The sequence below is a fragment of the Ovis aries genome, chromosome 14, assembly GCF_016772045.2.
Source record: "Ovis aries strain OAR_USU_Benz2616 breed Rambouillet chromosome 14, ARS-UI_Ramb_v3.0, whole genome shotgun sequence".
Classification (NCBI taxonomy): Eukaryota; Metazoa; Chordata; class Mammalia; order Artiodactyla; family Bovidae; genus Ovis; species Ovis aries.
Genome location: NC_056067.1, coordinates 43213349 through 43227495, shown reverse-complemented (window position 1 = coordinate 43227495; position 14147 = coordinate 43213349). Strand labels below are relative to the sequence as shown.

The window sequence follows — 14147 nt, the reverse complement described above, 5'->3', positions numbered from 1 at the left end:
CCACTCGCTCCTCGAGGACGGCCAAGTGCCATCAATTAAGATGAAGCAGAAGGATTGTAAAGGTGGTCAGATTTATGAGCCTCTCTTATTACTGGCCCTGTCTCAACTGAGTGTGAGCCACAGGGCTATCTCCCTCCCAAGTGACTCCAACCAAACACTGGCTGCCCATGTGTCCCATCAGGCCACGCCCCCTTCCATCTGTGGGCGCCTCTCATAGAAAGAGGCTCCAGTGACCCTGGGCTCTCCCCCAGGTACAGCAGCCACTTCTTGTTTCATGTCTTAGATGGCCCCACGACTCCCCCTCACCTCTGGGCTGCCTAGCCACAATCCACTGTGCGTGCGGGCACGCTCAGTTGCTTCAGTCGTGTCCGACTCTTTGTGACCCTATGAACTGTAGCCCACCAGGCTCCACTGTCCATGGAGATTCTACAGACATGAATGCTGGAGTGAGTGACCACGCCCTCCTCCAAGGGATCTTCCCAACACAGGGATTAAACCCAGGTCTCCTGCGTCTTCTGCATTCGCAGGCAGGTTCCTTACCACTAGCACCACCTGAGAAGCCCCCACAAAGCCACTGCCTGCCCTCTAAACTCCTTCCTCTTCATCCCAAGGTGTTCTCTTGGCTCTCAAAGGAAAAACTGGACTCTGGAGGTGGATCTTGGCGGCTGTTCCTGGGTCATGGTCCTGGCAAATCAGGCAGGGGTTGTCCTGTGGGTGGTGAGACCCCACAACCCCCGGGGATTGGGGGGAGACCTTCTATTTTCCCTGCATTACATATCTTGGGTGATGGTGACCCCAGCCAGAAGCCAGCCATTCAGATCCACCCAGACTCCAAGTTCTGACATGTCATTCAAATTTCATCTAATTCATATCAACGGATAGTCCCTGCCCTCTATCCCACCTCCAGGGCCTCGGGCCTCCTTTACTTCTCATCTGGTCCACCATCCCCTCTCCAGCCCCTGGTAGAGTGGCTTTTCAGAAAGCCAGATTGGATCACGGCCCTCCGCTGCTAAAAAATGGACAGAAAACTCCTGTAAGAGAGGCTCTCTCCTTCCCCGCAGTCTCTCTGGCCATGGACTCAGCCCCGTCTGTGGATCCAGCCTTATCTAGGCCCCTCCCCAGCAATACCTGCACTCCAGTCCATCCAACGTCTTGTCCTTTGTCACCAGAACATGACATGCACTCGCAGCTGCTCCACCTTTGCACATGCCGTCCTGCAAATTGCACCTCTCTTCCAGCAAATTCCTGCTCATCCTTCAAGTTGGAGCTCAAAGGTCCACTCCTACAGGAAGCCCTCTCCTATCCAGGTCAGCTTGAGCCACCATAACAAAAACCACAGACTGAGGACTTAAACCACAAAAATGAGTTTTTCCCAGATCAGGAGACTGGAAGTCTTTGAAGGGTGCCAGCATGGTCAGGCTCTGGTGAGGGCTCTCCTCCTGGCTTACTGATGCCACCTTCTCCCTGGGTCCTCACATGCGGGGTGATGAGTGGTGGGGAGACGCTTCCTTTTTTCCTTTTTTTTAATAAGCCACTAATCCTATCAGACTAAGACCCCACATTTATGACCTCATTGAACTGTAACTAGTTACGACCAACCTAGATAGCATATTGAAAAGCAGAGGTATTACTTTGCCAACAAAGGTCCGTCTAGTCAAGGCTATGGTTTTTCTAGTGGTCATGTATGGATGTGAGAGTTGGACTGTGAAGAAAGCTGAGGGCCGAAGAATTGATGCTTTTGAACTGCGGTGTTGGAGAAGACTCTTGAGAGTCCCTTGGACTGCAAGGAGATCCAACCAGTCCATTCTGAAGATCAGCCCTGGGATTTCTTTTGGAGGGAATGATGCTAAAGCTGAAACTCCAGTACTTTGGCCACCTCATGCGAAGAGCTGACTCGTTGGAAAAGACTCTGATGCTGGAAGGGATTGGGGGCAGGAGGAGAAGGGGACGACAGAGGATGAGAAGGCTGGATAGCATCACCGACTTGATGGACATGAGTTTGAGTGAACTCCGGGAGTTGGTGATGGACAGGGAGGCCTGGCATGCTGCAATTCATGGGGTCGCAAAGAGTCAGACACGACTGAGCGACTGAACTGAACTGTAACTACCTCCTGAGAAATCCATCTCCAAATGTAATTACATGGGGGGTTGTGGCTTCAGCATATGAATTTGAGGCAAATATAATGGTAACCCACTGCAGTACTCTTGCCTGGAGACTTTCATGGACAGAGGAGCCTGGTGGGCTATGTCCCTGGGGTTGCAAAGAGTCAGACTTACGACTGAATGACAAACACTTTCACAATTTAGCCTGTAGCACCTCCTCAGTTGGTTGTACCCTCCTTCAAAGCCATATCTGCCAGAGCAGGATGTTCCTTTACCACAACACACTCATCCTTCCTCTGAATCCATGTCTCCCAACATACATCTGACAGAGTCATGAATTTGTTGCGTCTACCCAGTCCCATTTCCTGCTCCTTCAGCACTGCTTCCTCTGTGAGGAGCCCCCTGTCTTTCAGCAGACTTTATATGACGATGTGTCTGTCTCCCCACCTGTGACCAGAGCTCTGAGAGGGCAGGAGCTGCTTCTCCCTCACCTCTGGGCACTAAACACCTTGCACAGAGCTGGCCTGGTGGGGAGCTTTCTGCTTCTGCTATGGGAAGACCTACAGCCCTGCCTCTGAGCCCCACCTGGTATCCCTCACTCCCACAGTGAGGTCTTACTAACAAGGTCTTATTCCAATGCTCCCCCAGCCCAGGAGCCTCTGCAATTTTCCTGGATCCTAAGAGGAGACTTGTCTGCTGTGTACACAGGGCAGCAGATGTACAAGCTAGAACAGGTCATTGTTAGTAGCCCTCTCTTTGTTCCTGCACTGGGGCAGACTTATTTTTAGCATCTCAGCAAAAATGAAAATCCCATTCCATGTTTTCCCTCCAGGTCTCCAGAGGTGCATGGTGTATAAATGGTCCTGCACGCTGGGGCAGAGAGCAGCTCCTCATATAGGCATTTATTGAATACATCCACTTTTACTCCCAGGCCAAAAGTATCAAGCTGAAAATATCTTATGTATGAGCTCTGGACCAAAACATGAAGCAACTGGGTTATTAATCATGGGTAATATGTTGAATAGGAACTTGATTAAAGCACAGTCTGCGTTCCCCAGACGAAGCTGCTTCTTTGCTGTGACCACAGTGGAAGTTTAGCCTCCCCCGGCCTTGCTTTCACGCTGCGCCTCCTTGAGGGCTCCTGGACGAGTGGTGGCCTCTTGCCAGCCTTTGGAAGCCTGCTGTCCGGGAGGGCTGGTCACCGGCTCAGCCCCAGGGATTCTCAAACTTCCAAATAGAGCCGGGCACTTAGTCGATAAGGAGCAATGGGGACTAGAAGCGGGAGCAACTTGCCGGCTCTCAAAGCCCCAAGGGAGTAGGCTGTCCCCGCGATCCCTAAGTAGAACGCGCGAGGCGCCACGTGGCTGGGGAAACGCGCTGCCTTAAACCCCTTCCCCCAGCAGCAGCCAGTGCGGAGGCGGCGCGGCGCCCAGGGGTCACCGGGGCCCGGCCACCTTGTTCCTCACAATTCCAGGGACCCAGCGCCCTGCGAACAAGCCCGCAGGGCTCTCACATTAGATGCTCGGACCGTGAGCCGCAGAGATTCGGAGGCCCCGGCTTTCTCCACAGCCCCGCTCCCGCCTTGGAGAGCACCTGAATGGGGAGTAGGGGAGAAGGTTGCGGGCCTTTGATCGCCGGCCCCGCTTCGGGATCCCCGTCTCGGAGTCAAATTCGCCTCCTCCCCCTATGCTTCTCCCCTCACCCTGGTACCCCAGCCCCGGAATCCAGCTGGGCCCGTCCCGCTGGGAAAAAAACTGGCGGCCCCGCGCCGGGTAGCAGCGCCAACTCCGTGCACCTAGCAACACCTAGAGCTCGGGCAAGGAGAAGTAAATTACAAGAAAGTTTCCCAGCCCGGGCGGGTGGACAAATCGAGTCCTCTAGACTCCCGGATTGCGGCCGCCTCCCCTTTCCTCTGCTCCCCGCGGGGTCCTAGCGCCTGAAACTGCTGGCCCGTATGACCCTGGAGTACTTGCACGGGGCAAGCGGAGCGGAGAGGTACTTTTGCGCGGAATCTGTGCGGGTGCCTGGGTATCAGAGAAGCAAAATCCCGGTTCTCCTTGGTGTCTCCAAGTGGCAGCATGCACTGGGCCGCACGTCCGAAACTGTTCCCTGCCCCCTACCCCTGACCCCTTCTTTACGCAACCTCCTTGCAGAGTACCCGGACCCGGACGAAACCGGTTCCAGCTTTTAAAGTGAGTCCGCGCCAGGAAAGCTCAGAGACCAAGACCTGCCTCTCCGCCCACCCCAACCAACCCTAACCCCCTGTGTGGCGTCGGGTGTTCCGGGGCTCCCCGGTCTTTGGGGGGAGGTGGGTCCCCTGGACAGGCTACAGGAGGGGGCCCTGCCGTCGACCACTCGTGCGCGGGGGCGACAACTCTACCGAGGGTGGGGCACCGCGCGCGAGTCTCGGTTCGGCGGGCGACGCGGGAGGTAGTAGGCGTTGCCCCGCGGCCCCTCCCCGCCAGCTCTGAGCTCCAGCCCCACTCGCCGCCCTCTGCAGCCCGCAGGCGCTAAGACCCAGGAGGCGCTGCGCCGCTGTCACCGTTTGCACACTAGAGGGCGACAAACGCCCCGGTATAAATGCGGGCCCCGCGCGGGCCTGGCCATTCGCGACCGGGAGCTGAGCGGGCGCGAGCGAGTAGGGGCTCTGGGTGGGCGGCGGCAGCAGCGGCGCCCCGCGCAGGCTGGAGGCCGCCGAGGCTCGCCATGCCGGGAGGACTTTAGCTCCCCCATGGAGTCGGCCGACTTCTACGAGGCGGAGCCGCGGCCCCCGATGAGCAGCCACCTCCAGAGCCCCGCACACGCGCCCAGCAGCGCCGCTTTCGGCTTTCCCCGGGGCGCGGGCCCCTCGCAGCCCCCCGCCCCACCTGCCGCCCCGGAGCCTCTGGGCGGCATCTGCGAACACGAGACGTCCATCGACATCAGCGCCTACATCGACCCGGCCGCCTTCAACGACGAGTTCCTGGCCGACCTGTTCCAACACAGCCGGCAGCAGGAGAAGGCCAAGGCGGCCGCGGCCCCCGCAGGAGGCGGCAACGACTTTGACTACCCGGGCGCCCCCGTGGGCCCCGGAGGCGCCGTCATGCCCGGGGGGACGCACGGTCCCCCTCCCGGCTACGGCTGCGCGGCGGCCGGCTACCTGGACAGCAGGCTGGAGCCTCTGTACGAGCGGGTCGGGGCGCCGGCGCTGCGGCCGCTGGTGATCAAGCAGGAGCCGCGCGAGGAGGACGAAGCGAAGCAGCTGGCGCTGGCCGGCCTCTTTCCCTACCAGCCGCCGCCGCCGCCGCCGCCGCCGCACTCGCACCCGCCGCCCGCTCACCTGGCCGCCCCGCACCTGCAGTTCCAGATCGCACACTGCGGCCAGACCACCATGCACCTGCAGCCCGGCCACCCCACGCCGCCGCCCACGCCCGTGCCCAGCCCGCACCCAGCGCCCGCGCTCGGCGCCGCTGGCCTGCCAGGCCCCGGCGGCGCGCTCAAGGGGCTGGCCGCCGCGCACCCCGACCTCCGTGCGGGCGGCGGCGGCGGCGGCAAAGCCAAGAAGTCCGTGGACAAGAACAGCAACGAATACCGGGTGCGGCGCGAGCGCAACAACATCGCGGTGCGCAAGAGCCGGGACAAGGCCAAGCAGCGCAACGTGGAGACGCAACAGAAGGTGCTGGAGCTGACCAGTGACAATGACCGCCTGCGCAAGCGGGTGGAACAACTGAGCCGCGAACTGGACACACTGCGGGGCATCTTCCGTCAGCTGCCCGAGAGCTCCCTGGTCAAGGCCATGGGCAACTGCGCGTGAGGCGCGAAGCGGCGGGACCGCCCTGGGCTGGCCGCCGGCTGGGACCCAGGGAGTGGCTTCGGGTCTCCGGATCTCAAGACTGCCCGAACAGCGTAAGCCAGGACCAGGAGATTCCGGTGCCGCCTGAGAGCCTGGCCTGCTGCGCGTGCCCCTTGCCTTCCTCTGCGCCCAACACGGTGCGTCTAAGATGAGGGGTCAGGCCGAGAGGAGAAGCGCCATGGGGCTGAGCCGGGAGCCCGGCAACTCTAGTATTAAAGGAATAACCCTGTGCCTTGGAAACGCAAACTCACCGCTCCGATTCCTACCGAGTAGGGGGAGCAAATATGTGCCTTGTCAATTTATCTGGAGGGTTCCTGCCCCCACGAGAGGAGGGGTGCAGGCCCCCGACAGGAGCAAGGTTCAGGGAGCTGAGATCCCGATAAGCCAGCCCTGGAGGCGGCTCCTGAGCGCCTGTCCTTGGAGGGGAGGAAACACAGGGACTTGGGGCTTTGAACCTAAGGTTGTTCCCCTTGTTCTACATGAAGGTGGAGGGTCCCTAGTTCCTTGCCTCTGAACTCCCAGCCTGCAAAAGGCTGGGCTCTCCCAGGCAGAACTCACTGAGATGGATGTCACCAGGTGACCAGTGGGAGCCTGCGACCCCTAGGCAGATCAGAAAGCTAGGTCGAGGGTTAGCTAGGAGGACATATGTTCATGGGATTGGTGGCCTGGTGGAAGAGGGGAACCTAGAGATCTGGTCTGGGGGTCAGGAGGGGGTGGTGAAGGGACACCGGGACCATCAGCCTTGTCTGTACTGTATGTCGCCAGCATTGCCATATACACATGGAGCACAATCAGTCCATCCCAGAGGGACCGGAGTTATGAGAAGCTTTCCAAATATTTTGCTTTATCAGCCGACATCAACACTTGTATCTGGCCTCTCTGTGTCCCTGCGGTGCCTTGTGCAATGTGAATGTGCACGTCTATGCTAAACCACCATTTTATTTGGTTTTTGTTTTGTTTTGGTTTTGCTCAGAAACTTGCCAGAATGAGGCTCTTCGTCAGCAGCTGCAGGGAGGGTCTGCGGCTGTCTTTCCTTTTGGTTTTGGGATTGTTTTGCTCCCAGGGGAACCAAAGAGGCGAGGTGGGCTTCCCCTTTCCCCTCAGCTCTCCCTGGGGGTGGCTGTGGGCCTCGGTCCCCTCCGGCCTGGGCTGCCCACAGCCTGGTCCCCCAAGAGGCCCTGGCTCCCGGTCTGGGAGGGAGGCGACCTCAGCCAGCGTTCACTCACCGATGCGATCGCTGGGCCTGGGAGCAGGGAGGGCGGCTTTGGTTCCCTTCTTTGGGGAGGACATAGAGTTTCATGCTAGGTGTTTTATGTATTATATCTATAATATAAACATATCAAAGTCAGTTTTGGTGTCTTTTTAAAACTAGAAAATCTACTTCCAAGGTTTTCTGTGGGCCAGGTCACATTTGTGAATAATCACAGCATATTCTTTGGCTGAGAGCCTGACTTTCATTAGCTCTCCACCCATCCTGAGCCCCTCTTTACATTAAGGGGGTGACTTCTCCCAACCAAGGCAAATAAGTGGCAGAAGGTAGACAAAGCTCCAAGCTGAGAAGGCCAAAGCCTGGAGAGGATCTGGGTAATATGTGGTGGGAAGAGGGGTGTGCCGAGGTATCATGGGGCTTTGGTGTGGCCTCTCAGCCCCTGGGAGAAGAAGAGGGACTTGGAGAGAGGGCCCTCTGCCTGAAGTTGCCACAGCCTCTCTGGAACGCGGGCAGGCCTGGCCCAGGAGCTCCAGGCTCCAGAGGCCCTTTGGCCACACTGACTTCCAGATCACTCACAGCCCCAGCTCTGGAAGCCTTGCTCACACCTGCCTTTGCCCCAGCCCTCCGGCGGGACCGTGGGCGGGCAGGGAGAGGCCACAAGTGGAAAGGACCCTCCACCCCTCCCCGCTTGCTCAGGCCCACGTGATTGCTGCCTCTCCCAGCGGGGGGCCCTGACGGGAGCCCTCCACCAGTCCTCCTCACCTGCCCCGCCCCAGCCCACCCAGGAAGAAGGACCCACAGCAGGCCTACACTGGATGTCTGGCCCTTCCCCACACACTGCGGGAAAGGCAAGGAACAGGCCCAGCATTTGCTTCCCCACTGTGCCCACCCTGGACCAAGCCCCTGACTCCAACAACTGCCCCATGAGGACAGGTATTCAGGAACCCCCGGCAGCAGTGCTGGCCTACCAAGGGAGGGCACGCACTCATGCCTGCAAGAAGAGGGCCCAGCAGGAAGTAACCCAGGAGACCAGCAGGGCTTTCAGAGTTGACTCTCTCTGAGGGTAAAAGGCAAAACTCTTTGCCTTCTGTTTTCACCCCGAGACTGTTCACTTGAGCAGCTGACGCCGTATGCCAACGTGGGATGTAACCATTTCAAGAAATTACACATTCTTTTTAAATTCTGAAAATTTTCGCTTCACCTGCCCGTGTGGTTAATGGGGTGACTTAGCCACCTCCCACCCCACTCCCCCACCCCCTCCGCAGCCCTATCTCTGGGTCCCTGTCTTGCCTCCTCCTCACCCTTGGCCGCCCTTGGTGGAGGAAAAGCCGGGAGCCCCGGTGAGGAGGCGGCAGCCTGCCCCATTGCCTGGGAACCAAGGAGGCAGAGCCCCACCGCCTGCCTAGAGGCCTGGGGCAGGCCACAGCTTGCTAGGCCCCAGCAAACCCTCTCTGAGTTCAGTGCTAATTCCAGTTTTTCTTGTTTGAGGGGGCCAAGCCTCGGCTTCCCCCTTTGCCCCCAGAACAGATCCCAAGACAAATGGGGGAGGGGCACCCCTCCTGCCTCACACCTCTCTCTCCGGTTCCACTGTCCCAACTCCAGGGGTTTCCTCTTTCAAAGCTGTCTGCTCACGAAAGGGCACCCTTCCTGTCACCGACCCTGAGGTCCAAGGCAGGCTTTGTTGGGAACAAGACAACCCCAGGAAAAGGGTGGGGCCCATGAGGCCCCCAGTAGGGTCCCCAGTAGACAGAGCAACCCACCTGGGGGGAGGGGGAGCATGGGGTGAACCTGCCTGGCACTTGCCCTGTGCCAAGGCAGACGGGCCCCCACGGAGAGCTGGTCCTTACCACCCACTGCTTCCTGAAGGGGCCCTCATGGTTCCCCTCCTGACTGCAGCCTTCATGAAGACTTACTTCAAGAGTCTGGCACGAGAACACACCCCAAGTATTTATTGGATGCCTACTGTATGCTGGCAGCGGGTGGGGTGGGGGAGGCACGCACAGTCCTGTAGGCCCGAGATGTGCTTCAAGGGCGGCAGGGCAATAAGGGGAAGTTCAAAGTGGAGCAGAGGCCCCCAGGGAAGGCTTCTTGGAGGCAACAGTTTTGACCAAGACCCGGCCATGGGCCACATCCACTATGCCTGGCTGCCTCTCCTATGAGGGGCGACAGGGACCTCGGCCCCGCAGTAGGCCACTGGAGCCCAAGGTCCCCTGAGAGCGCTGTTCGGGGGAGCCAGCCTCCAGGGAAGGAGCAAAGGCAGAAGGCAGAAGGGAGGTGCCCCTTGGCACTGGATGCCTCCTGACGGTTGAGCAGTGTCACCGTGTGGCCCTTATCTCCTGGATCTCCTGGGAATCTGTGAACAGGGGTTTGGCCCTTACACCTGTGATGAGCCACTGGGACTGCTGAGGAGTGTCTGCCGCTCCCAGGTCTCCCAGCTCCACCTTCCCAGGCAGGAACCTGCCACATCTCCTCTCAGAAAGCTGCCGATCTCCTGGGAGGAAACGGGGAGCGGGGAGGAAGCAGGAGGCCGCTCGTGGAGCAGGTCCAGGGGGAGCAGAAACCCTGGCATTGCTCAGCCACGAAGCTCACCTTCCAGGCACCCACAGGCCTTCCACGGACACGGGGCTGCGTCCGTGCCTGGGCCGAGGCAGTGTTCCTTCTGTTCCTTCCTACGCTGGCGGGAAGGGCAGGGCTTTACTCTTCTTCAAATGAAGCTAAACCACCGACGCCTTGCCTTCGAAAGGTCTTTCTTGCTTCTCTGCAAGTCTCTCGCTGTCTCCCTTCTCAGGACACCCCCTGCTCCTCCCCCTCCCCCAAACGCCTTTCTGCGGATGGAGGATTTGACGCAAGCAGAGACATAGGAAAGATACCAATTCACTATCAAAGCATCCTAGCCCCATCCCAGAGCAATTAAAAAGCCAGATGGAATCTCTGGGAAAACGGCATTAATAACACGAACAATCTGTGCAGGCCGGCAGGGACCCAGGAGCTGCGAGCGGGGGCGGGGAGAGGCTGGGTGCTGGAGTGTGAGCTCAGAGCAAGGGCTCCGCTCGCTGTGGCCAACTGGGGAAGAGGCCTTCACAAAGGATATGTCTAGGCCTAGGTCTGGCCACAGCTGGGCTGTCCCCTCTGGCCCCTGCAGGGCCCACTGTGCATTCTGGATCCTGGTCGCTGAGAGCCAGGCAAATGTGGAACCCATTACTCAGGCAGCCGCAGCCTCGGCCAGCCCCTTTCTGGCACCCAAGAGCTGTGCTTCTCTTCACTTTTGTTTTTGTTTATTATTTTTCTAGCCTTCTGGCCCCACCCATCTGAAACAGGCCTCCCTGGGTGCGTGTCGCCCAAAGATTTCCTTTCTCTTCATTAGCTGTGTCCAAACCTACTGCCCATTCTTGAGGACAGCAGGAGGTGGTGTTGGGGACCCCCATGGGGCCTGAACCCCAGGCACTCCCCTTAGATTGCAGAGCAGCAGGCAGTCCTGGAAGGGCCAGCTGAGCTCTCAGAGGCTGGCATGATTGCTAGGAGAGCAGAGCACCGGGGGTCTGTGCTGCCTGGCTGCCTTGTGGGGCCTAGAAGGGGCTGAATGAACCCCACAGGCAAAGAAACTTTCGCTGCTCTGAAGCCTTTTCTAGGCTGAGCCAAGGTAGACACTTCCGTAGCCCCATTTTCCAGACCATAGTTTGGAGCCTCACCCAGGGTGGACTTAAAGATGTAGTTTTCTTATAGCCATCAAGTTGGGATGGGAATCGGTGTTATTAAAAGCATCCTTTGTGATTCTTACATACCCAGAGAGCCACTTTCTGAACTTCATCTTCTCCTTCCCCATCCTTACCCTCCACCGTCACCCTCCCTGGAAACTGTTCTCCTCCGGGTCACTAGAGCTAAAGCACGCGAGCTTGCCTGGGATCCTGCCTTTCTTGGCCCCTGGCTGAATCTGGCCCCCATGGACGTCCAGTGTCTGGCCCACAATAGGTCTTCAACATGTGTGTCTGAATGCACGGATCTCTCCGCAACTCATCTCTCACCCTTAAAAAAAACATCCACACCCTCTCCACTCCATGCAGGGTCTGGGGCAGGGGGAGTTGGCCTGAGGTTCACCAAGCAGGGGTTGGAGGGTCGGGAGGCAACAAAAGGGCACCAGAGATAAGGCTCCACCAGGCTGGCCCACTCTAGGTGAGTTTTTGCTTCTACCAAGTTAATTTTTAAAAGCAAGAATCCTACGAAAGGTGACCTATCCAGTTCTAGATAATCTTCAACACGTCTGATTAGCTCACCTCCAAGTCTAGCTGGGCCCCAGCAAGATGGTTATACTGGTGGGGAGTATACAGGGAGGAGGTGGGATTCCAGGAGAAAGGGGAGAGGGTTGGAGAGGGGCAGCGTGCACCAAGCCTGCGGGGGCTGCTCAGAGACACCGGGGCAGCTGGGGTCATGGTGTTTCTGAAGGAAAGATCTTTCAGCCCTGTATCTCCCCCTTTTGTGTCTCTCTAGGGTGACTGGCAAAGTCGTTATTGAGAGACTATGACCCAGGAGCAGAAAGCATCAGTGACCAAATATGGTGGCCTAGAGTCAGAACATGTCACCCAAGACAGGGTTGAAAGGGAATCATCAGAGCCTGACCCAAGCCTACTTCGTGGCGGGTGGCAAGAAAATATTCTTGCTTCTTGGCAGGTGGCAGCCAAGCTTTCACCAGGAAGTAAGCTTGTTCTTCTGGAGCAGCCCCTGGCTCTACCCTACCTAGCCAGGGAGGGCTCAGCAAGTCCATCCCCTTCCCCCAGCCAACACAAGTGTTTTCCCTGGAGCCCCTGGGAATCCGGGCCGCTCCGGCTGGTGAGGAAACATGGCTGATTTATGGCTGCCCTTCCGGCTCGCACACTGGGCATTCGTCTCAGCTGGATGTGACAGCCCCTGTCCCCGAGAACGGGGAGGAGAGGTGTCAGGGCTGGGGTGCCTGCCCCAGAGGGAGCCGCTGTGGCCTTCCACATCAGGTTCGGACCCGTCTCAGGTAGCCTCCTCAAGTGATTTACAATTTGCAAACACGTTTTATTTGATTCCTCAGTTTTGCTAGAGCAATTACAGTGACTCAGCATGACAAATCACTCCCAACACGGTGTCTACGCACTGTTAGGAAATGCATTTCCTTCACTATTTTGCCTGGTGCGGCAACATTTTAAAAATAGACTCACTCACTGTACTTGAAGGCAATTTGCTCCAAATTTTCCCACTAATTTGATTTTAATCTGATATTTAAAATTCGTGTGACCACATTCCCACTGATTTATAGGGAATAAGCCCTACCTGGCAGCAGTTTAACTGGCCTTTATCCAAGAGTCCACAGGATGAAGGATGTATCCTGGGACAATTCGAAGGCACAGGAGTCTGTGCTGCTTAACTCTATGTCTAGTTCAGCCTTGCAGGTGCCTCTCACCTGGGGCCAGCGAGTGTGGGCTGGAGGTCGCTGCCACTCTCCTGCAGAGCCCTGGCACACGGTAGGTCAACAGTCCTTGTTGAGTGGATGCACCCAGCCCAGATGACCTGGCATGATACACCCACCGCTGAGCTGGGTGCTAGAGGAAAGCACTTTGTTCACACTTGATGAACAGCAGTTTCGTCTTGCTCCCAACTCCCAACTCCCTAGGGTTGGAATGGGCCAGTGGAGGTGGGCCTGAGGCACTGGCACCACCGGACTCCTGGCTTTGCCTCTTAATGTCTGTGGGGGCCTCACCAGGTCTTTTCATTTCTCTGGGCTTCAGTTTCCTTTTATGCAAAATGTATGCAAAACAAGTCCCACATCATGGAGCTGTTGTGAAAGGTAAGCAGGCAAAGCTTGTGAGACACTTGGCTCAAGCTGATGAGATTGCCATCTCTGAGAGTTAGGGCAGGAGGCAGAGTGGGCGCAAAGGCCACGCCCGGTCCCTGAAAACTCTCCTGGAAGGAGACAGTCATCTGAATAATTCAGGGCAAAAATCCTTGTACCCAGAATAACCAAGTTCCTGAAGTCACTTTGTGTCGCTTAGATTTTTTTTTTCCCCAGGAGACCTTCCATTTGCTCACGAAGCATTTAATGAGTTCCTCCTGGGTGCAGAACCCTCTTCCCTGTGACCTTGAAGGGTGAGCAGAGGTCACACCCTCCTCCACTGCTCTCACCTCCACGGGATGAGAACACCCTGTGTGTGTCGTAGTAGAAGTTTCTTGATACTAGTGTAAAATCCCACTGGATGACTCCTGGTTAGTGAGGACAAGCATTCTCACACTTGGGGGGTGTCAGCTTCCCCAAGTCCTGAAAGACACTCCCTCCTCGCTCCCCTGGTCCTTCCCTCACTAACTCCTTTCCATCTGGGGGGCTGAGACCCCAGCTAGGAGGGTGGCCTTGCCTCCTCCGTTACTGCTGGATGGGAGTGGAGGGTACACCGGTGTGTCGGGGACACAGGGTTGAGGGGACACCGCCCACGCCCTTGCCTCCCTCAGCTCCCCACTGGGTCACAGCAGCCCTTGGCCAACCAGCTGGTTCCCATTTGCCAACCCAGCTCAAGCCCAGGAAGTAAGGGGAAAAGGCTGCCCTGGGCCCTGTGAGGTGGCCAGGCTGGGCTCACACGAACAAGGCAGCCCCTGGGGTCCAAGGAGGCTGAGAAGTCCTTCCCCAGAGCTGGGCCCCAACAGGAAAGAGCTCTGGAACTGACCCTGCTTCTCCCTTGGCTGCTGGGAATGCCACCGTAAGAGTAACTCGAGTTAATGAGCAAACTCCTCAGGAGAGGGAGGCAGGCGGCCTTCCTCTGGGGCACCTCCACACAGGAAGCAGTTGGCTGCCACTTGTCAAGGGAGGGCTGGGGAAGGGCTAGGCTGCCCACTCCAGTATCCTTGGGCTTCACTTGTGGCTCAGCTGGTAAAGAATCCACCTGCAACACGGGAGACCTGGGTTCGATCCCTGGGTTGAGAAGGTCCCCTGGAGAAGGGAAAGGCTACCCCCTCCAGTATTCTGGCCTGCAGAATGCCATGGTCTGCAATAGT

At 57.8% G+C, this 14147-nt stretch overlaps 1 protein-coding gene across 1 annotated transcript; it reads left to right on the top strand.

The window, feature by feature from the left end:
• The first annotated feature begins 4808 nt into the window (after positions 1-4808).
• CEBPA (CCAAT enhancer binding protein alpha) lies at positions 4809-5896 on the top strand. Its single transcript, NM_001308574.1, is given in 1 exon segment — positions 4809-5896. A coding segment is annotated over 1 exon segment (1062 nt). The 5' UTR covers positions 4809-4834.
• The last annotated feature ends 8251 nt before the right edge of the window (positions 5897-14147 follow it).